The 23,820-nt window shown below is 39.5% G+C and overlaps 1 protein-coding gene across 4 annotated transcripts in view; it reads left to right on the forward strand.

The window, feature by feature from the left end:
* The window catches only part of tasp1 (taspase, threonine aspartase, 1), a 147,170-nt gene that overhangs the window by 79,355 nt on the left and 43,995 nt on the right, over window positions 1–23,820 (forward strand). For all 4 annotated transcript variants that reach the window (XR_009515149.1, XR_009515150.1, XM_059986205.1 and 1 more), the window contains exons 8-9: window positions 8,769–8,888; window positions 10,311–10,389. Coding sequence is in view for 2 of the 4 variants with exons in the window: in XM_059986205.1 (XP_059842188.1) it covers window positions 8,769–8,888; window positions 10,311–10,389 (199 nt within the window). In the remaining 2 variants the exon portion in view is untranslated. The remainder of the gene's footprint in view (window positions 1–8,768; window positions 8,889–10,310; window positions 10,390–23,820) is intronic.

Genomic DNA, 23,820 nt, shown 5'->3' on the forward strand with positions numbered 1-23,820 from the left:
CAGCCAGTGAGTCTGACATCCGTTGTGGGAGTTATTGGAAGATATTCTAAAGGGCCAGATATAAAAGTATTCAGATAGACATTGTCGGATTAAGGATAGTCAGTATGGCATTGTGAGTGGTAGGTCATGTCTGACCAGTCTTAATAGAGTTTTTCAAGGAAGTTACCAGGAAAGTGGATGTTGTCTAATGGACTTTGGTAAAGCACCCGACAAGGTCCTGCATGGGAGGCTGGTCAAGAAGTTTCAGTTGCTCAGTATTCAGAATGAGGTAGATGATTAGATATAGGCTATGTCGGAGAGAGTGGTAGTAGAGGGTTGCTTCACTGACTGGGTCTGTATCTAATGTTTTACCTTGGGGATTGGTGCTGGGTCCTTTATTGTCTGTCATCTACAGTATATCAATGATCTGGATGATAATGTTGTTAAGTGGATCAGCAAGTTTGCAGATGACACCAAGATTGGGGGCGGTGAGGAAGCTTATCATGGCTTGTGGAGGAATCTAAATCAGCTGGAAGAGGGGACTGAATAATGTTAGATGGCATTTAATGCAGACAAGTGCGATGTTTTGACTTCGGAAGGATCAACCAGGATAGGTCATACACTGAATGGTAGGGCACTGAGAAGTGTAGTAGAACAAGGGGATCTGGTAATGCAGGTCCATAATTTGTTGAAAGTGGAGTCACAGGTAGACAGGGTCATAAAGAAAGCTTTTGACAAATTAGCTTTCATAAATCAATGTATTGAGTACAGGAGATTGAATGTTGTGTTGAGTTGTATAAGATGTTGGTGAGGCCCAGTTTGGAGTATTGTGTGTAGTTTTGGTCTCCCACCTATAGGAAAGATGTAAATAAGGTAGAAAGTATACACAGAAAATTTACAAGGATGTTGCTGGGTCTGGAGGACCTGAGTTAATAAGGAAAGATTAAATTGGTTAGGACTGTATTCTTTCAAATGTAGAAGTTTGAGAGGAGACTTGATAGAGGTATACAAAATTATGAGAGGATATAGATAGGGTAAATGTAAGCAGGCTTTTTCTACTGAGTTTGGGTGGGACTACAACCAGGGTCTAGGTTAAGGATGTAAGTGAAAACTTTAAGAGGAACTTCTTCACTCAGAGGGTCGTGAGAATTTGGAATGAGTTGCCAGCACAAGTGGTGCGTGCAAGCTCAATGTTAATGTTTAAGAGAAGTTTGGATAGGTACATGGATAGTAAGGATATGGAGGGCAGGTCGATGGCAGCAGGCAATTTAAATGGCTGTGTCATGGATTAGATGTGCCAAAAGGCCTGTTTCTGTGCTGTACTTATCTATAACTCTTAAGGATTTAAATATGCGACAGTGTCTCACTATAATAATACAATCAAAAATGTTAAAGGAAATTTAAAAGGAGATTACAATTTGATGTTGAGTTCATTTAAGATTGATAATTTTGAACACCTTATTTACGAGGCCAGGAGGGAGGGAAAATCTGGGTTGTCTTAATCTACACTTAATGGGAAAACTTGTAAAGCATGAGTCCTGAAGAAGGGTCTTGGCACAAAATGTTGACCGTTCACTCTTTCCCATAGAAGCTGCCTGACCTGCTGAGTTCCTCCAGCATTTTGTGTGTGTTGCTAAGTATGAAATTTGTTGTAACAGTACAATCTCCTTCAGATGTTGACCCTGGCATCATATTTGTTTTGGCATCATGTACAGGAATTCAGGCTTGAAGAATCCTCTTGATTTATATTTGGATCAAGCATTTAAGAAACCCATGGATGAAAGAAAAATGGAGGCTTTGTAGGAGAGAAGGATTATATTGATCTTAGAGTTGGTTCAAGGGTTGGCACAACATTGTGGGCCAAAGGGCCTGTACTGTGCTGGTGTATTCTGTGTGCTATATTTGATAAATAGGAGAAATTTAGGGTGGTTTTTTTTGCAGAAGCAAGTTTTGCCTGCTGCATCTTGTTAATTTAATGGTTTATAAATTGCACAAATCACAAATAAGTGTTTAAAATATTACTATTAAATATCCTTAGATAAGTGCCTTTTCCAGGCATTATGTTTCAGGTAATGAAGCTGATTCGAAAAGAGGAGCTAAAGCAGGTGTATTTAGGTAAAGATTACATTTGAATGTTTGAGTGAAAGTGAATAAGAGAGTGTAAGAAACCTGGTACTCTGAATGCATTGGGATGCTTTTGAGATTGGTGCTGCATTATTTCAACTTATTGCACCAATTGCAGATTTTGGTTCTGGCTGAGGTGATGTAAACAGGATTTTCTGATGTATTATTAATTCTGCATTTTGGACACTTAATTGATATGTTGTTACTACTATTATCATCCTAAAGAAGGTCCTCAATTCGCGAAACATAGAAGGGCTGGTTACTAACAGTAAGATTCTGGTATTAACTGTTGGTGGATTATGGCTTTCTGTTCTTTCCCTGAGTCCTGAGTATTATCTTGTTTTCTCTTCCTCTGTTGAAGGGAGGTGCAGATAATCCAGAACTGTATTGGTGAAGTCCACAACTCATTACAACATTTTACTACTAAAATATAAAATGTTAGTGAATGCAGGTTATTTGATGTCCACTTAACATGTTTAAAAGACAATGATTAAGTGGATATACCATGATGCCTAAAATAACTACCTGTCATGGCAACCTTCAAATTTAGGGTTCTTGGTTTTATGAGTTTCTGCTATTGTTATTCTTTTTCTTGTCAGTAGATGGGGATATTTGTGTTGGTCAGTTCACAATATAACAGTTTTTCTGCCTAAATAATTCCATCACATGCCTTCCTAATTCAGTACTCTTAGAATTTTTAAAGTTACTTGTAGCTGAGTTTTAGATGGAGTATATTTTTTGATGATAAAGACTTTCCTCTCCATCATATTTGTTGTTCAACGATTTTATCATTTGGATTTCCATCAAGAATGTTTCTCAATTAATCAGGTGTTCTTTCTGTATTAATCTAGGAAAAGTTCTTTTTTCATTATGTTTGTGAAAGTCCTTTAACTCCTACTTCCAATGAAATTATTTTGCGTATTTGAATTTACGACGTGTGTCAAAGCCATTCAAAAATTTGCTGTTAACTTTGGTAGAAATGATTAGAACTGTACAGTTCTACGGCATAGAAACAGGCCTTTTGGCCCACCACATCTATGCTGACCATCATGCCCATCTACACTAATCCCACTTGCCTGCATTAATTCCATATCTCTTTGTACCTTGTTTGTTCAGATACCTGTCAAGATGCTTCTAAAATGTTGTTATAGTTTGTCTCTATTACCACTCTGGCTGCTAGTTCCAGATAACCAACTACCCTTTGTGTGAAATGTTTACCCATCGGTCCCATTTAAATCTACTCTGTCTTGTACCTTTACTCTTTAATGAGAAACGGACATTCCCCATCTATCTACCTATGCTTCTCATAATTTTATGTATTTTTCTCATGTCATGACATGGCCATCTTTGCACCAGGGAAAAGAAGCTACATGATCTCTCCTGGTAATTCAAATGTACCCAGGCAACAATCTCTGCACACTCTCTAAATTAATCACATCAATATTATAGTGTTTCATTTTGGTAGGTCATATATGATGGTAGAATATCGTATTAATGGTAAGACTCTTTGCAGTGTGGAGGATCAGTGGGATCTTGGGTTCCAAGTCCATAGGACACTCAAAGCAGCTGTGCAGGTTGACTCTGGTTAAGAAGGCATATGGCGTATTGGCCTTCATCAATCGTGGAATTGAATTTAGGAGCTGAGAGGTAATGTTGCAGCTATATAGGACCTTGGTCAGACCCCACTTGGAGTACTGCACTCATTTCTGGTCACTTCACTACAGGAAGGATGTGGAAGCCATAGAAAGAGTACGGAGGAGATTTACAAGGATGTTGCCTGGATTGGGGAGCATACCTTATGAGAATAGGTTGAGTTGAACTCAGCCTTTTCTCCTCGGAGCGATAGAGGATGAGGGGTGACCTGACAGAGGTGTATAAGATGATGAGAGGCATTGATGGTGTGGATAGCCAGAGGCTTTTTCCCAGGGCTGCAGTGGTTGCCACAAGAGGACACAGGTTTAAGGTGCTGGGGAGTAGGGACAGAGGAGATGTCAGGGGTAAGTTTTTTACTTAGAGTGCGTGGAATGGGCTGCCGGCGAATATGATACGGTCTTTTAAGAAGCTTTCAGTTCGGTACATGGAACTTAGTAAAATAGAGGGCTATAGGTAAGCCTAGTAATTTCTCAGGTAGGGACATCTTTGGCACAACTTTGTGGGCCGAAGGGCCTGTATTGTGCTGTAGGTTTTCTATGTTTTAGAGCTGCACATGGTACTCCAAGTGCAATTTAACTAGTCTTGTACTTCTGTAACTTGGCATAGCAACGCTTGTTCTTAGTGATAAATAGTATGCCATGCACTTTCATCACCACCTTGTCTACCTGTATTCCAGTTTTGAGGGAAATATGAACAAAGTCTCACTGTTCAACAAAACTCCTCAAGGCCCTGTCAGACACTCCGTATGTTGATGGATTGTCCTGCCTTAGTTTAACTTCCCAAAAGTACATCATTTCACAGTGTTCCAAGTTAAACTGCATCTGCTATTCCTTGGTCCACTTTCCCAGTTGATCTATATCCTGCTGCAGCCTTCCACAATCTTCATTGCTGTCCACCCTACCACCAATTTTGATATTATCTATATAGTTATTAGTCATGCCACCTAACATTCTCATCCAAATCATTAGTATGTATGACAAACCACAGAGGACTCAGCACTGATCTCTCTGCTGCACCTTTGGTCACTGGCCTTCAGTCTGATATAAAAAAAACTTCCACCAACACCATCTGTCTCCTACTACCAAACTTATTTTGTATCTAGTTTGCTAACTTACTGTAGATCCCATGTGTTCAAAAATTCTGGACAAGCTTACCACACAGGGCTTTGTCAAAGGACTTACTGAAGTCAATGTAGACAGTGTTTGTCGCTTCCCCTTCTCAGTCTTCTTGGTTGCATGTTTTTAAAAAAACTTGGTCAAATTCATGAAACATGATTTCATGCCTATTCAAGGGCAAATAAATTATGTCCTTTAGGATCCTTTTCTATAACTTTCCCAGCACTGTGTAATGCTCACTGGCCTGTATTTCCCCATCTTTTTCCTGCTGCCCTTAGAGTCATAGCACAGGATACAGGCCCTTTGGCTCATCCAATTCCCTGTGTTTGGTTTATGTCCCTCTCAATCCCAGCCCTCCATGTACCTATCCAAGTGCTTCTTAACTGATACTTTTGTACCTACCTCAACCACTTCCGGCAGTTTGTTGCATATTCTCACCATGCATATTCTTGCATGGAAAAAAAAATGCCCTTCAGGTATCTTTTAATTCTTTCCTCTCTTACCAGAAATCTGTGCCCCTTTGTTTTAATCTTGCCTACCTTGAGGAAAAGACTTACCTTCCACTTTATCTGTGCCAAACAAAGGCGCAATTTTAGCCACTAGAAGACTGGTGTGTTGCTAAGGAAGATACAAAAATCTCTACCACTTCCTCTTTAGTTTCCCATAACATCCTAGGTCAAACTCTGTGGATCATAAATGACCTCCAAGATCACTTCCTTTGTAATATTGATACCAGAATCAGATTTATTATCACCATTTGTTAACTTAGCAGCAGCAGTTCAATGCAATACATAATATAGAAGAAGAGGGAAAATATAAAATAATAAATATAGATAGATAAATAAGTTACTGTGTACGTATATTGAATAGATTGAAGATCATGCAAAAAAACAAATAATATATATTAAAAAAGTGAGGTAGTGTTCACAGATTCAGTGTCCATTTAGGAATCAGATAGCAGAGGGGAAGAAGCTGTTCCTGAATCGCTTGAGGTTGTGCCTTCAGGCTTCTGTACCTCCTTACCTGATGGTAACAGTGAGAAAAGGGCATGCCCTGGGTGCTGAGGTCCTTAATAATGGACACTGACTTTCTCAGATACCGCTCCTTGAAGATGTCCTGGGTACTTTGTAGGCTAGTACCCAAGATAGAACCGATTAAATTTACAACCCTCTGCAGCTTATTTCGGTCCTGTGCAGTAGCACCCACCCCCCCCCCCCCACCCCCCAATACTAGAAAGCAATGCAGCCTGTCAGAATGCTCTCTATGATACATCTGTGGAAGTTCAGGATATCACTGTTCCCTTCCCCTGAACCAGCTTGCTTCCATGTTCTTCTCCACAGTAAATAAAGATGAGAAGTAGTCATTTAGGGCCTCGCCTATTTCTTGTGGTTCCACACATGGATCACCACATTGATCCTTTAATAATACATTATATGGGTTTTATTTTGTTAGTTGTGGTAAACTGGCGAACTGAATTCAAAGTCCATTAAATTTTCTTTGCATTTTATTTTTTTAAAGAACAAAACAAGTGAGCACTGGATAGCCAATCAGAAATCATTCTATTTTGTCAAAAAATGCTCAAAAGTTATCCTGTTGAAGGGTTTTTTGTTAATTTAGCAGGAAGGAGGGAATCTGGAAAGAAGTTCTGAAAATTTATACATCTGTTGGATTTTGAATAAGAAAGGCCAATCGTATTATTATAGGAACATTGGAATATGAGTAGAACATTCAGCCCTTTGTGTGGTCTATCTGCATTTAGATCATGATTGATTTGTGTTTGATCTGATTTTGGTTGTTTTACCCCTAATATCCATGCCTAACAAAAATCTATAAATCTCAATACTTTAAAATTTTCAAATGACCTTACTTCAATAATGTCTTTTTTTTTTCCTGGAAGATAAGGAAGAACTTCAGACTTGCACTATCCTTTGTTTGTGGAAGCATATCCTGCTGTTATGTCTAAATAGTGTAAATCTAATATTAAGGCCATGCCCTTCTGTTCTAGACTCCCAAGAGAAAATAATTTCAGTCTATCAACCCGACCAACTCCTTTAATTGTTATAAACAACTCAATTACTTTGCCCTTTCATCTACATTCCATAAAGAATATATGCATGCTGCTTGTAGTACAGAACTTTATGCTGCATTATAATTGAATGTAAACAACAATGTATAAATCCTTAGTTAAATATTTGCAAGTTTGCCTTAGATTCTAAATACTTTAATTGTTTTCCATTTAATTTTAGTCTGCATACAATAAAAACGGTTATCTGCATGGGATAAGGTGGCAGATGCCAGTTAATCCAATATTGGCCTGGGAGCTCCCTTGGCGCAGCCCTGATGTGGCTGGGGGCACTCTTTTGGCACTGTACCACTATTAGCCAAGGTGCTCCCTTACTGGTGATAAAAATAAGTTATCCACCGTTCTGTTTGGTTGTTTTCCCAGTTAATTTTATGCTCTGTTGTGTGACCCCTCTGTCAGTGGGAACATTTTGTCTAAAATATTCTAGACCTTTTGTGATTTCATAGACCTGCTTCAGTTCTCTCTTGCCCTCCCTTATTCTAAGGAAAACAATTGTAATCTTATAAATAGGTCCTTAAGCTCAGGCAACACACACAAAATGCTGGTGGAATGCTGCAGGTCAGCTAGCATTTTGTGTGTGTTGCTTGAATTTCCAGCATCTGCAGATTTCCTCATGTTTGCCTTAAACTCTGGAGTCATTCTGACAAATCTCTTCTGCATTTTCCCTAATAACCAAGCCCTCTACATTTTTCCTAAAGTACATTGCTGATAACTTCATCTTCTGGAATTTTAGGCTAGGATTAAGAATGAATTTCTTCCACTTTTTTGAGGGTTCTGAGATAAACAATGAAGACAGTGTGGGAATTGTGGACTCTTCCACAGTTGGGGCAGGAAGTGCATGGCAGGGCAGGTGACATTGATTATGAGATGCTGAACTCATGTATCTGCATTGTCATTTCCTCAGAAATACTTCAAAATTAAAGTAATTTTATAATTGTTGTTTTGGCTAAACTACATCATAACCTTAAATGTATGTTCCAAATTTTAATTCACACTTTACGAAATAATAGGTGAAAATATGCTTGTTACTTACTGCTTTGCTCTGTGTGTGAATTTTATAATCCCAGATGAAAGAGATAGCAGGACCTCTGAGCGTAGCTTTCTTCTAAGGTGAGCATCACTACTTATCTGCTGACAGCAGATTGTGGATTTAGGTATTATTATTAGGTATTAGAGATTACAAAGTCTTTAGCGAATTGCTGTTGAAGAATGTTGTTAAGTTTGATATCAAGACTAATGAGCATTAAATTCTGTTCCTGACTTCTTAAGGTTCATGCATTTCTGCACTTGATGTAGAAGTACTTCGTATTGAAATTTAGATAGAAATCTTATTATAGTTCCAAAGGTAAATGCCTATTTCCCAGCTGCGAAAGCCCTCACTCAAATGAGAAAAAACTGTTGAGATTTCTTAAAAGAATACCTGTACTGTATTTGAATTAAGTTGAGTAATTCAACTTCATGATCCCTTGGTTCAATGGTTATGCAGGTACTTGCCTTCAGAACATGGGTTCAAGCCTTATTTCAACGATTTTCAGCTGAACTTCGATAGATTCATTGAGAGCTGTACAGATGGGAAATATATATTAGAGGACATATATTAAATTACAATACACTCTACTTATATGATTTTAAAATTCTGTAGTTCAGAAAAAAAAAGACTTAAGTACGTCATTGGCTGTAAAATGCTTTGGATCATCTGAGAACTTGCTGAAAGCCATTTTATAAAGTCAGTGTTTTCCCCCTATGGATTAATAACATGCAAGTTTGGCTTCAAGGAGTTCTGATTAATTTGGTGATGTTTATTTCATTTTTAGACTAACGTCACAACTTCACTTGATACTGTTGGGGCAGTGGTGGTGGACCATGAAGGAAATGTTGCTGCTGCTGTTTCAAGTGGAGGCTTAGCAATGAAGCACCCTGGGAGAGTTGGCCAAGTAATTAGCTTGTTTCATTTGTAAGATATTTGTATTTACATGCTAAACATATGTTTTACATTGGTTTCAATCAAGAGATAAATTCCCAATACGATTACAGTTTATTAATATTCCTTGTCAGCATTGGAACAGATGCATTAAAAGCAATGTGGAATAAACTTTGTTCATTTGGCAACTGTTTTCTTTTTCTCTTATGGGATGTAAGAATTCCTGACAAGTAAAGCATCTACTGCCCAGCCTGACTACTTTTGAGAATGTAGGGGAGAGCCATTTATTGAATGCATTTCCACAGTGTTGTTAGGTAGAATATTTTAAGGCGGTGAGCCAGCAATGGCAGAAATTTGATGATATGACATATTTCCATTTTATTATGCTGTCTGACTTTTTATGCATAAATATTGTAATGATATGAATTGGTCTGATGCTTTATGGCCCTTTTTCATTGTTTTTCCTTGATGTAGTTTTGAATTTAGATTTAATCTGCTTTATAGAAATTATTTTGTTTTTGTGTTGAGAAAATGATGTTATTTTTGTGTTGTGATAGTCCAAAATCTGTTGTGCATGTATGAATGAAATCAAAACACAGACATTTTAAGTTCTACTTGCTGTGTTGGGAATGTGAGTAGTTGTGCCAGAGATGAAGGTGGTGGGGAAGCAAAGCCAGAGACCCTGGAATGTGGATTGTGGTGTTGAGGGAAGAACCTTATAAATCAAGAGGTTTCATATATTTCATATATCCTTTCAACACATTCCTCCCATCAAATGTGTTGTTTCAAATCATCTCATCAATCCCATTATCCATATTTAGTTCCATATAACCCTTTCTCTTACTCATGCTTTTAACATAGACCTGATTACCCTATTAGCCTCTTACACAAGTGGTAATTTATAGCAGCCATTATAACTGCCAGCCAGCTTATTTTAAAAGTGTGCAAGGAAGCTGGAGGACTTGGGGGAAACCTAGATAGTCTCAGTGAATGGCAAACTACATACAGATAGTACCAGAGTTGGAATCAAACCCATAGCTGCAGCTCCATTGTGCCGTCCACAGGGAAGGGAAGTGTGAAGGATCAAAAGGAAGGGTGTGAAGTAAGGAATGCACTGTGTGTGTGTGTGTGTGTGTGTGTAAGTGACCACAAATGCTTACATGTGTGTCAATAAAAAGTAGTAAGCAATATCAGTATATTAATTCATATAGCACTTCCATTGAGTTACTTTTCCCGAATGACATCTATTTGAAATGGTGTCACAGCAACAGAATAAAGTCTGAATGCTCGTAATGCTAGTTTAACATCACTGCAAAAGTGTTAATATTAAATAATAAATCTTGAAAGAAATCTCGAACATCTTTTGCAGCAGTTTTCTTACTGTTGAAGTTTAAAAAGATAGGTTTTCCAACACTTGCTTGCATTTTGTTTTTAGGCAGCTGTATACGGGTGCGGTTGCTGGGCAGAAAATACAGGTGGCCGTAATGTGTATTCTACAGCTGTGAGTACATCAGGTATTAACTATATATGCAAATATTTTTCCATGCCATCTATTTTTTAAGAGATTTGCTTGAATAACATAATTAATAGAACACCATATGTGGGTGTGTTTTCTTTTACATTGTCTTCACTATCATACTTTAAAAATTGGACCTGTGCAGGCCTAATTGGAGCTTTCAAAGGTGGTAACCTTAAGGGCCACTTAAAGGGAAACTACCAAGGAAGCTATTGAAAGTAGGTTGTGAAGAAGCATAGGGCTTGTTTAGGAAATATTCCAGCATCTATATATGAAGTGATTACATGTTTTACAAATAATGCAAAGGATGATGAAGGTGCTTGCACAATAGATTAGAACTGGATTGGGTTGGGGTGTTTGACAGGGGTACCTTAGGAAGTGACATGATTAATTTATAAACAAGAGCAAAACTTTTACTGGGCAGCTTTCAAGTCCAGGGATGATCATGGAATAGTATTTAATACATGATAGGGTGTGAGTAGTGTAGTGTATCACTCCATTTGGAGTATTCTGTAGGTCTCCCAATAGCAACAGGGGCACTGAGAATCAGGTAAGTAAGCAGATTTTGGTGAAGTGCAAATATAACAGTTATTATCATCGGGGATTTCAACTTCCCTAATCTTGATTGGCACCTCCTTAGTGCAAAAGGTTTAGATGGGTAGAATTTGTTAGGTGTGTCCAGGAAATATTCGTGACACAGTATGTGGACAGGCCAACTGAAGGAGAGGCCATACTGGATCTAGAACTACACAATGAACCTAGTCAGGTGACATCTCGGAGAGCATTTCAGAGACAGTGGCCATAACTTCAATATAGCCTTGGGAAAGGATAGGGGCAGACAGAGTGGGAATGTAGTTAATTACTATTACAGCAAGCTGAAATAACCAACGCCTGTTGGTCAGCTGAAAACCAATCCCAGACTGACTTTCATTGATTATCCTATCAACATCTTGAATGTTCTTGTTTAAACCATTTAAATAGTCATGCTTTGGAATGGAAGTTTTGTGATTTTTGTAATTGTGTGGTTTTCAAGATTCAGCTTTGGGTCTTATCAGTAGTTATAGGCAAGCGAACACAAATTGGCAACGAGGTGCTGTATTATATCGACATGACAATTTCAGCAGACACTTGCACACAATTCCACAACAACAGCAAGCTCAATTTGAGGTGGCCCTGCTGAAGTTTATCAAAACTTTGATGAGAAGGTTATCAATGAGTCCAACAACATCAGTTTCGAGCACTGAACAGAACTCAAATGAGTTTTGTTTCGTCCATTACCAACTTCCAGTTCAGTGGTGCTTCAGGAGTTGCATTTGAATCATCCTTCCAATGTTATGAAGATATATTCCAGGTTGAGTTCACCAGTAAAGACAATGTACAGAAGACATGCTCTTTGCTGCGAAAGTTTGGATACTGCTGAACATGACTGTCATTTCAGCTTTATTCTACCTAAGAATCTGTGTGATCTATTGTTGGACAAAACTGTCTTGACAGCTAACAAGCATCTTTGGAGAGCAGTCATCTCTTTTCATTGTTCACTACCATTGCCTAAAACTCGTTAAACATGATGCTGATGACTTACCTCGTCACATGTGCTGGTGTCATCAATCGTGAATGTGAAAAGTTCAAACTGGATTATATGACTGAATCACAGGTGAAATGTCTGATTTCTGTTTGTGGACTTAAGGCGCCTGGCAATGCAGAAATTCGGAAACAGCTCCTGGCCAGACTGCAGCAAGACTGATATCATTCTACAAGCTGTCACTCAGGAATGTCAGTGCTTGATCAGCCTGAAACATGTTTCCAACCTGGTCGAACAGAACCATATCAATGCTGTATCCAGTAGTCCAAACGTTATCACTAAGCAGGTCTCCAAGCAGCCAAACACAGCTTGTTGGAACTGTGGTGCATGGCATTATGCAAGAAACTGCCAATACAAGAAATACATCTGCAGCAAATGCCAATGCTGTTCTTCATTGTCTTCTAGGCCAGAGAAACACAAGGACAAGAAGTTTCAAAAACCAAGGAGTTTAATACTTGTGTTCAAAGTTAACTTCATCCCCAGGAGAGGGTACATCAATGTATTTATCAACAATCAGTTGTCAAGGTACTGCTCGATCCAGCATCAGACGTCAGCATTATCTCCAAACGCATATGGCTGGAACTTTGGTCCCCATCAATCAAATCAACTCATCACTGCACTGCATAGTGAAGCTGAATGATAACCAAGTCAACAGAGTGTGTTACCTAACAGACCAGCCAGATCTGACTGGATGGACAAGCTTGATCTCTGGAGCATCCCTCTGGATGGGGTCTGTGCAAAGACATTGGCTGTTCAAGTCATATCAGTCAATGACATACCACCATCAGTACTTGAGACCATACAACAACAACTGCAACATCAGCATTACTTCAAGAAGGCTTAGATTGCTGTGCCAAAATGCAAACAGAACCAGTCTTCTGTCCTAGAAGACTGATAGCAAACATAGCCTTCCCAATCAAAGCTGCCTACCACTCACGTTGAGCAGCTCCAATAGTCGTTTTCAATGGTACAGTGAGGTTGTATGTAAACTTCTCAACTGGACTCATTGTGGCTCTAGAGCCACACCAATACTGGCAGAGCTCATCACAAAATTGAATGGTGGTAGCTACTTACTGAAGTTGGACCTGGCAGAAGTCTGTCTACAGGTAGAAGTGACAGAAAATTCACAGATGTTTCTCAGCATTACAACACATAGGGTCTTTTTCTTCCTCCATCTGCCTTTTGAGGTAAAGGCAGCTTCTTCAGTTTTTCAACAGCTTGTGGACACCATGCTGAGTGGTATCGATGGTGTTGCCGCTATTTCGACAACGTGATTGTGACAGGCACAGATCAGACTGAACTATGCCAATGCCTGGACCATGTTTTGAACAAACTACAAGACCTTGGGACTGTGATTTTGGCAGAAAAATGCAGTCTCCTGATGTCTTCAATCAAGTACCTGGGAAGCATTGTAGATGAGCCAGTCATCGCCCAAATCCCGAAAACATCACTGCTATCTTAAAACTGCCTCCACCATCATCTATCAGCACTTTATGATCATTTTTAGTTATGGTCAGGCATTCCTCAGCATTTCTCCCAGCAATGCACCAGCTGAGGGAGCATTTCAGTGCCCTGCTTAACAAGAGTGCCATATGAAAATAGTCCAAACACTGCCAAGAGGCTTTTGATCAGGTGAAAAACTGATCTTATGTTGATGCATTTCAACCTAGAGTTGCCAATTCTTGATGTGACAGATCCATCCGACTTTGGGGTGGAAGCTGTCATATCCCGTATCGTACTTGATGGTTCCAAAAAATCTGTCATGTCTACAGCCAAGATACTGCGCGCAGCAGAAAGGAACTATGGACAAATTGAGAAGGGGGTTTTGTGAATCATCTTTGCTGTTAGGAAATTCTACATGATGCTTTATGGGATACACCACAAACCACTACTTTCCATCTATGGGTCTAAGAAAGGCATCTCTGTGTATACAGCTAATCATCTACAAAGGTAGGCAATAATGTTATTAGCCTATGATTTCAAAATCAAGTACACATCAACCCAGGAACTTGGTCATGTTGATGCCCTCTCCAGACTTGTGAATCAGCAGGTTACTGAAAACAATGACATAGTTGTGGCTGTGATTTCAATTGATTGTGAAGTTCATTGAGTTGTGTTGATTGCTGCTGAAGGTCTCCTCATCACAATTAACAAGATCAGAGCAAAAACAACTGCAGATCCTCTTCTTCAGTGCATCTCCAGATACCTAATTGATGGATGGCCAGTCAAGGTTGAGGAAGATATTGTACTCTTATACCAACATCATACATTGCTCTGAACTGTGGCCTCCTGTCTAATTCTTGGAGACAGAATAGTGATTCCATGAGCACTTTGACCAAAAGTACTGAAACAGTTGCACTGTGGTCACCCGGGTATCAATGAAAGCCCTGGCAAGAAGATTTGTGTATAGGCTAGGCATAGATGAAGGTATCACATCCATATGCAAGCAGTGTACTTTGCTCTATGGCTGCTAGGAATCAAACTAGAGCCAATCCACAACCATGGCCTCAGAATCGAGTATATATTGACTTTGCTGTCCTTGTCCTGGTTGAAACCTACTCCAAATGGTCAGAAGTATGAAGTTACTGCTGCAGATCTTCAGCCACTTTGAGTTGCCAGAAATGCTTGTTTCTGTTAGTGGCACTCAATTTAGTTCACATTAGTTTGCCGCTTCCTGCCAGAACAGCAGGATTATCCACATCCTCTCACCGCCATTTCATCCAGAGTCCAACAGCCAAGCAGAGAGGTGTATTGATATCTTCAAATGGTCGCTTCTGCACTCAAGAGGGGAAGGAGCATCAGCTGAGGCTCTCAACTGATTTCTGTTGATGTATGGAATTAGAATGCATCTGGACCTCAAGGGAAGGCTCCAGATGAAATGTTTTTGGAAAGAAAACTGTGCACAGTACTGGATGCAATACTGCCACAGCATCCAACATCCAAAACAGCTGATGGTCAGGTGCACAAGGTAGCCATAGAGAACTTGGTCGATGGGTGAAGTCATACAAGACCAGAGCTGTAGTGTGGGCCAGACGGCATTGCAATGGGCAAGATCCCTGGGTATCAGGTCAGATTGTCAAATGAAGGGGGAAAGTGCTCCACATCAACCCTTTGCAGGTATATATTCCCAAAGGCACAAAATGTTCATCAGGCAGATCATTGAACACTGAGCTGGGCCTGGCATCACCTGGAAGAGTTTGATCTACCCTGATTGAACCAACCACCAATGTCAGCACAGCCACAAGCAACATTGTGACATGAAAGTGACAGCCTGAAATCACTAAGGAAGACTGATCACCAGCATAAGCCAGTTGTTGCAATCCAATGCAACCCTTGGCTCAAATCTTACAGGTAATCACCTCCAAAGGGGAGGTGTTATGACAAGCCAAAATAGCCAATGTCTATTGGTCAGAAGACAACCAATCCCAGGCTGACTTTCACTGATTGTCCTATCAACATCTCAAATGTTCTTGGGTAAACCATTTAAGCAGTCATACTTTGGGATGTACTGTTGAGTTTTGAGATTTTTGCAGTTGCATGGTTTTAGTGAATAAAGGGTTAGTTCAAGTCCAGCTTTGTTTTATCTCCTGGCTTCAGGTCTCATCTGTATTTATAGGCAAGCAAACACAACAGTTATGATCATATTAGGCAGGAACGTGGGAGCATAAATTGGGAACAGATGCTCTCAAGGAAATGCTTAGAGAGCACTTGTATGGGGTTCTAATTAGGTTTTTCCCTTTGTGACAGGGAAGGGATGGTAGGATGAAAGAACCATGAGGTGGGACATTTAGTCAGGAGGAAGAAAGAAGTATACTTAAGAAGCAAAAGTCAGACAGGGCTCTTGAGAGTTACAAGGTAGCCAAGGAAGAGCTTAAGAGCGGTCTTGGAAGAACAAGAAGAGGACATGAGAAGACCTTGGCAAGTAAGAGTATGATTAAGGAAGACCCCAAGGTGTGGGAGGATGACTAGAGTGAGGGTAATCCTGCTCAGGAATAAAGGGGGAAACGTGTCTGGAGACAGAGGTGGTAGGAGAGGTCCTTAATGAATACAGGAGAGAGACTTTGAATATGAGATCAGTGTAAAACTGGCTAATATGCTGCAACATACTGAGGTTCAAGATAAAATTTGGTCAAAAAAGGTAATGGGGATAATCCAGGGATTTATAGACCAATGAGTCTTCCATCAGTGGTGATCAAATTAAAAGAGATGATTCTTAGGGACAGGATTTTTGAGCATTTGGAGAAGCATAGTTTTATTTGGGATAGTCAGCATAGCTTTGTGAGGTGGCATGCCTCCTGAGCCTGATTGAGTTTCCAAGTTTCGCAAAACAATTTGATGATGGTAAAGCAATGTATATGTATGGATTTTAATTAAGTTGTTCACACAGCTCCCCATTGTAGACTCAACCAGAAAATCATGAAGCTTGGGATCTGTGGGAGCTTGGCTGCTTGAATTTGGAATTTGCTTGCCCATAGAAGGCAGAGTATAGTAGCATATATGGTGTCCTGCAGGGATCTGTTCTGGAACCCTACTCTCTTTCTTTCATATAATGACTTGGATGAGGAATTGGAAGGGTGATTGTTAAGTTTACAGATGACACAAAGGTTTGTGGTGTTGTGGATTGTGTGGAAGGTTGTCAATGGGATGCAGAGAAAGGCAGAGAAATGACAGATGGAGTTTGGTCTACAAAAATGTGGTGATACATTTCAGAAGGTTGAACTTAAAGGTGGAGTACAAGGTTAATAGCAATATTCTTGACAGTGTTGGAAGTATAGAGGGACCTTGGGTTCCAGTCAGTAGATTCCTCAAAATTGCTACACAAATTGATGGGGTGGTTAAAAAGGCATATGGTGTGATGATTTTTATTAGACAGATGAATGAGTTCAAGAGCCACAGAGTAATGTTGCAGCTTTATAAAACTTTGGTTAGATCACAGTTGGAGTATTGTGTTCAGTTCTGTTTGCCTCTTTATAGAAAGGATGTGGAAGCTTTAGAGAGGGTGCAGAGCAGATTTACAAGGATGCTGCCTGAATTAAAGAACATGTCATAAGAGGAAAGATTCAATGAGCTAGAACGTTTCTCTTTGGAATGAAGGAGGATGAGAGGTGATTTCTAGAAATGTATTCACGGAACAGCAATGAGCTATACCAGAGGACACCTGTTGAAGGAGGAAAGTTTAGGGGAGATGTCAGAGGCTTTACTTTTACAGAGTGGTAGGTACATGCATTGCACTGCCAGGGGTGGTAGTCGTGGCTGATACATAGGATGTAGGACATAGAGCATTAAAGCACAGTACAGGCTTTTCAGTCCACGATGTTGTGTTGACCGTTTGCCCTATTCTAAGATCAATCTAACCCTATCTTCCCACATAACTCCCCATTTTTCTATCATTGATGTGCCTATATAAGTGTTACTTAAATGCCCCCAATAACAACATCCCTGGCAGGGTGTCCTTGCAACCAGCATTTTCTGTGTAAAGACACAGACATCCCCTTTATTCTTTCCTCCAATCACCTTAAAATTATGCTTCCTTGTATTAGTCACTTCGGCCCTTGGAAAAATTTTCTGGCTTGCCACTGTTTATATGCTTAATATCATCTTGTACACCTCTATCAAGTCACCTCTTATCCTCTTTCGCTAGGAAATGCTCTCTGGTCCAGGCAGCATCCTTGTAAATCTCAGCTCTGCATTCACTCTAAAGCACTTATATCCTTCCTATAATGAGGTAACCATTAACTGAACACAATATTCTAAGTGTGATCTAACCAGGATTTTATAGAGCTGAGACATTACCTCGCTACCCTTGAACTCAATTTCTCCAACTAATGAAGCCCAACACACCATATGCCTTTTTAACATCCCTCTCAACTTATGCGGCAACTTTGAGGGATTTATATACATGGACCCAACTATTCCTCCACACTGCTAAGACTGTATTCTATCCTATATTCAACCTTCCAAAATGAATCACTTTACAATTTTCTGGGTTGATCTCCATCGACTACTTCTCAGCCCAGCTTTGCATTCATTGGGAACATTTAGTGATCCCTTGATGGGCACATAGATATAAGAAGGATGAAAGGTTATGGGAAATGCAGGAGGAAAGGTTTAGATTGGTCATGGAGTAGGTTTATATAGGTTATCAAAACTTTGTTGGCTGAAGAGCCCTTACTCTGCTGTACTCTGCTATTACTGTGTTCTAAAATAGATCTAGTAAAGTTAATAAAATAAACAAGCCTTGTTAGTTGAGGAGTAGGTGAGGGTTTTGGCCAGTGTAAATACTATTGTGACTGAGCTGAGCCACATTTGAAATTTGCAGAGTTTCTGCGTACACTTCAAGCCTTAGGAGCCTGCCTGTGTTTAACATCCTCAGCAAAAAATTATCTTAACTGCTCCTTTGCCTGCATGTGTAAACTTGAATATATTATACCCTGGAACATTAATGTGGGTTTCCTTCTTCTAACACAATCTGCATTAAATCTGGCAAATAGCACCAGCCATATTCTTTGGGCTTATTTTTTGACCAGCTCCAACTGTAAAATCCAATCACCCACAGGCCTTTCATAAGCATGTTACAAGTTAAATAACTGTCTATTTCATTACTTTCTATAATCATTTCCTGGAAGTAATGGTGTATAACTTCTCCCCCATTTGAAATTTGCAGTTACCAGAGCAAATGTTCCCTTGTCCTAAGAATAGAGGGTACTATTTCAATGAACTAGAACAGGGGCGGGCAAACTTTTTGACTTGTGGGCCACAAAGGGTTTAAAATTTGACGGGGGGGCCGGACCAGGAGCAGATGGATGGAGTGTTTTGGTAATACACCTCATAAGAGAAAATAAAATATCATGGGATATGTAGAAAACATGTGCTTTAATTTCAATTGAAAATGAACAAATGCAATACAACAAAATATCTGTCTTTGAAGTCCCATGGTATTTAGCTATTTATTGAAATGACTTTTAAAACACTGAAAATTAAATGAATAAAATACAGCTTTTTTTAATAGTAACAGTTATTATTTTAAAGCACTGAAAATTCTGTTATCCTTCAAGATATTATCATCATCACTCTCCTCCTGACTGTCTTTATTTCAAAAACGGTAGGAGATGCAGGTCTACTTGTCCTGCTCCTTCTTATTCAATTGTACCCTGTGCCAAAACTCAACAAGGACCAGCACAAAGACAGAACAGTGACAGCGTGCCAGTATGCGGAGCACGTTATTTGATCTGGAGCGCATTTTTTATTTTGAGAACGTACGTGCACCTGCGCACTACTCATGTCCATCACTTAACAGAAATGACATGTAACATGTAAGGCTTATTGAAAAAAATATTTTCAAATGCATTTTTTACATAACACAACAAAGAAACTTATTTTTAATTTCAGTGGGAACAGTGTTGTTGGTCTCCCTTTTTAGCCAGCGCATCAAAGTCTGGATTTAGTTTTGTTGTGGCGATTCTCAGGATGGATCTGAGGTGTTGATCAGTTAACTTGGATCTGTGGCTGGCTTTGTTGATGTTCATGACGCTGAATGCCTGTTCACACAAATAGGTCGAGCCGAACAAAGAGTAAAGCGCAAATGTGGAGTAATACGCTGCACCTCAACAAAGGTCAATGTGTAGCGGTGTGCTACATGCAGCACTAAAATTACGACACGGTGTCGGTAACTGCAGTCGAAGAAAAAAACTTTATTCGAAATCCCCAGCCTCACTTTTAAGCCTCCCTCAACCTGCCCCCCTGTGCAGAGGCTCCAAAGCTCTGTGCTCGCAAATCCCCGCAGGCTATCTCCCTTAGCCAGAACGCTGGCTAATTGCGAGCCGGTTCGGATGTGCCAGGAAATGGGTCGCCACAGATGTATATAGAGTGCGTCATCTATTGGGAAAACGCCAGAATTGCGGGGAAAAACGTTAACAAGGTTTATTAATATAATTTCATCAAGTTCTGCGGGCCGGATTAAAAAGCTTAACGGGCCGCATATGGCCCGCGGGCCGTAGTTTGCCCATGCCTGGACTAGAAGGACACTCATTTGATTGTTAAGAAAACAGTAAAAAAAAAATTGTAAAGTCACTCTGATTAGCTGAAAATGTGAAATGACTTAACATCCTGTTGAAAATTTAGTCCTTTGCTATTTACAAATAGATCTTGGAAAGGATGTGTTGCTTTCATGAATGCAGAACTTTCTGCTTTGTAATCAGTTAAACTTTGAATTTCACAGGCGTCACTGATGGTCTTTATTGGTCTTTATCTTTGTTAGTGATCAGTATTTCGCCTTGGTTTATACAAAAGTTTGTGGAAGTGCCAAACCCTTGCATGAGAATAATAATGATTGCAATCAGATTTGGATACATTGACACATAGTCCCATATCTTGCAGAGATCCCTGTGTGTTATGCTTTTGGTTGGTTAATATGTTAGATTTTGGCTTAGCACTGAAGACGTTTTACTACCATGATAACATTGTCATAATGCAGGGGTTCCCATCCTTTTTAATGCCATGGACCAATACCATTATGGGTCCATGGACCCCAGGTAGGGAACTCTTGTCTTAATAGATCATGATTTATATGGTTTACCTGTAATTGCAGTGATAGATAGTATAATAGCAAATGTAAAACAAAACGTTGTCCCTTTCTATACCATTTTGTAGGCAATGACACAACCAGAATCACATATATGATATTGCATATAAGCAGGCTATTTATCCTGTTGTGCATATTTGCTCAAAGAGCTATTCAATAAACCCCACTCTCCTCTTATCCTTTTCCTGTAGTTTTCTAGTTTTCTTCATCAAGTACTATTCAAATTTCTTTTTGAAAATTGCAAATGAATTCATTCCCTTTGATTACTATTAATACATCCTACTCTGTTTCATTTACAGTATTAGATGAGTGTTTGAATAAGGCCTCTTGGAATTGGAAAGCATGTACTAGCATTGAGAGAGGAATGGTTAAATGACAAAGGGAGTAGGAATGTTTAAGTTAATTTCAGATTGACAGATGTTACTTCGTGCCATAAGGACCAGGACTTGAAACCCAAGCTAATTGTAAAGTTATTTATAAATTGGGTTATTGACTAAGATAATGGGACTGAGTGTGAGGCACACAAGTTAGCTGGCAATATAATACTGGCCAAGAGATAAGGTGGAAGATGTATAATTAGTTCTGCAGATGCTGGAAATCCAAAGCAACACACACAAAATACTGGAGGCGCTCAGCAGGTCGAGCAGCATCCTGGGAAATTAATGAACAGTCAACGTTTTGAGCCAAGATCCTTCTTCAGGACTGGAAAGGAAGATGAAAAGACACTAGAATAAATAGGGGGAGGGGGAGAAGGATAGCTAGAAGCTGATAAGTGAAACCAGGTGGGTAGGAAAGGAAGGTATGTAATAGGAGAGGAGAGTGGACCATAGGTGACAGGGTAAGAGGAGGGGACCCAGGGGGAGGTGATTGGCAGGTGAGAAAAGGTAAGAAGCTAAAGTGGGAATAGAAGAAGAGGGGAGGGAGGGTGATTATTTTTTACCAGAAGGAGAAATCGATATACCATTAGGTTGGAGGCTACCCAGAAGGACTACAAGGTGTTGCTCCTCCACCTTTACAGTGATCTCATCGTGGCACAAGGGAAAGCCATGGACTGACATATAGGAATGGAAATGGCAATTAAAATATTTAGCCACTGGGAAGTTTCGCTTTTGGCAGATAGAACGGAGGTACTCAATGAAGCGGTCCCCCAATTTCTGATAGGTCTCACCAAAGTAGAGGAAGCCACATCGGGAGCACCGGACATAAGAGGCGGCCCCTGCAGATTTGTAGGTGAAGTATTGCTTCACCTGGACAGACTGAGGCCTTGAATGGAGCTGAGAGAGGAAGTGAATGTGCAGTTGTAACACTTTGACCACTTGCAGGGATAAGTGCCAGGAGGGACAGATGGACAAGGGAATCATGGAAGGAGCAATAGTGTATAATTAGTTTGCAAAGGAATACCGGCTGGTTAAGTAAATAGACAGAAAGCTGGAAGATGAAGCACAATATGGGGTATTCATTTAGAAAAGAAGCATAGAATCCTTTTTTAAAATAAGGAACTAATAAGTGCTTTTCAGTAGCATCCAAATGTAGTTGTAAACAAAATGCAGTAACGTTGTGTGAAACTTGGTGATGTTGTTGATAGTGAGGCGGACAGCCTTAGGTTACAGGAAGATATTGATCAAGTGATAAAATTTAAATCTGTTAAGTGTGGGCTAATATATATGTTGAGAGGACTATCAAGATTGAGCATACACAAGAATGATAGGACCCCAGGGATTAATGAAGACCAAACGATCTTTGATATACAAGTCCAAGGATCCCTTCATAGCACCAGTAGTTAAGGTGATAAGGAAGCAATGTGGAATACTAATCTTCATCAGCTGGGAGATTAAAATGTAAGAGCCATGAGGTTAGGGTACAGCTTTGTTAAATATTGGTTAGACCACAATTGGAGGACTATATGATTTTATTGGAGACAGTACAGAATAGATTCACAAGAGTGCTGCCTAGGATGGAACATTTTAACTATGTGGAGAGGCAGGGTGTGCTGAGTTTGTTTCTCTTGGACTGGAGCAGGTTGAGTGGAGACCTGATCGAGGTAAACAAAATTGATGGGCTTAGAGAGAGTAAATAGTAGGAAATGTTACCTCATTACATAGGTTTGAAAAATTAGAGGCAGGTTTTTTTTTCACTGAGAGCGTGATTTGATTTTGGAATGCACAGCCTGATTGGGTGATGGAAATAGATATTTTAACAATATAGAGATATATTTAGACGAGCTTTTTACTTACCAAGGCATGGAAAGCTATGGACCAGGAAATGATAACTGGAATTGGCATAGGTGGACAATTGGTGATCTGAATGGACGTGGTTGGTTGAAGTATCTGTTTGTGTGTTGTATAACTAAATTTAACATGCAGCTATTGCAGGTAGCCAGGAAGTTAAAAGGCATGTTGGCCTTTATTGCAAACAGGTTGGAATATAAGAGCGTTTACCTCTTGCTATTGTTGTTCAGGTCTTTGTGTAACCTTTTCTGGATTACTATGTGAGTTTTAGTCTAGATAACATAAAGACGAATACACTTGCTTTGGGAGCTTTGCTAACTAGCCCAGTAGATTAAATTATAGGATGGGGCAATTTGTCAAAATTAGAAGAATGAAATTGATCACTTGGTTGTAGAGAAATCGTCTGGTGAATAGAACTGTAGGGCTTTGTTTAGAGCTGAAGGATTGGCCATTTAGGACTGAAATGGGAAGATTTTGAATTCTCAACTCCAGTTATTTAGTATAATTGTGATTGGTGCATTTATAGCCTTTTATGGAAATCAAGGGATATGAGGATAATATGGGAAAACAGATTTGAGGTATCAGCCATGATCGTGATGTATGGTAAAATGCTTTTAGTCTACTTATTTGGCCTCAAAAGTTTTTTTACTTAAATTAATAAAACATTCTAAAGGGTATTTCTAAAATATCTTTTTGTTAACACTTAGTGCACCAAAATCTGATGGTAGTGTGATTTCCATGAATAGTATTTTGTATCTATTGCTCAGAAAGGTAACCAGGGCTGCATTTTAATCACTTAAATGTCACTGGCTGCAAAGCCTTTATCATATGGTGGACAGAACAGAAATGAATTTTTTTGTCTCATAATGGGAGGTTCTTTCATGTTTGAAATTGAAAACGTCTGTATCTTAATGCAGCAAATGTACGTGTGTTCTTTTACATGCACCTGTTTCTAATTTTCAAACATGAGAGACGTGCATCAAAAGGTCTTTAAAAAAAAGTTTTACTGTGATGCACAATGAACATTAAGCTTATGAG

Source organism: Hypanus sabinus, chromosome 12 (assembly GCF_030144855.1).
Source record: "Hypanus sabinus isolate sHypSab1 chromosome 12, sHypSab1.hap1, whole genome shotgun sequence".
Classification (NCBI taxonomy): Eukaryota; Metazoa; Chordata; class Chondrichthyes; order Myliobatiformes; family Dasyatidae; genus Hypanus; species Hypanus sabinus.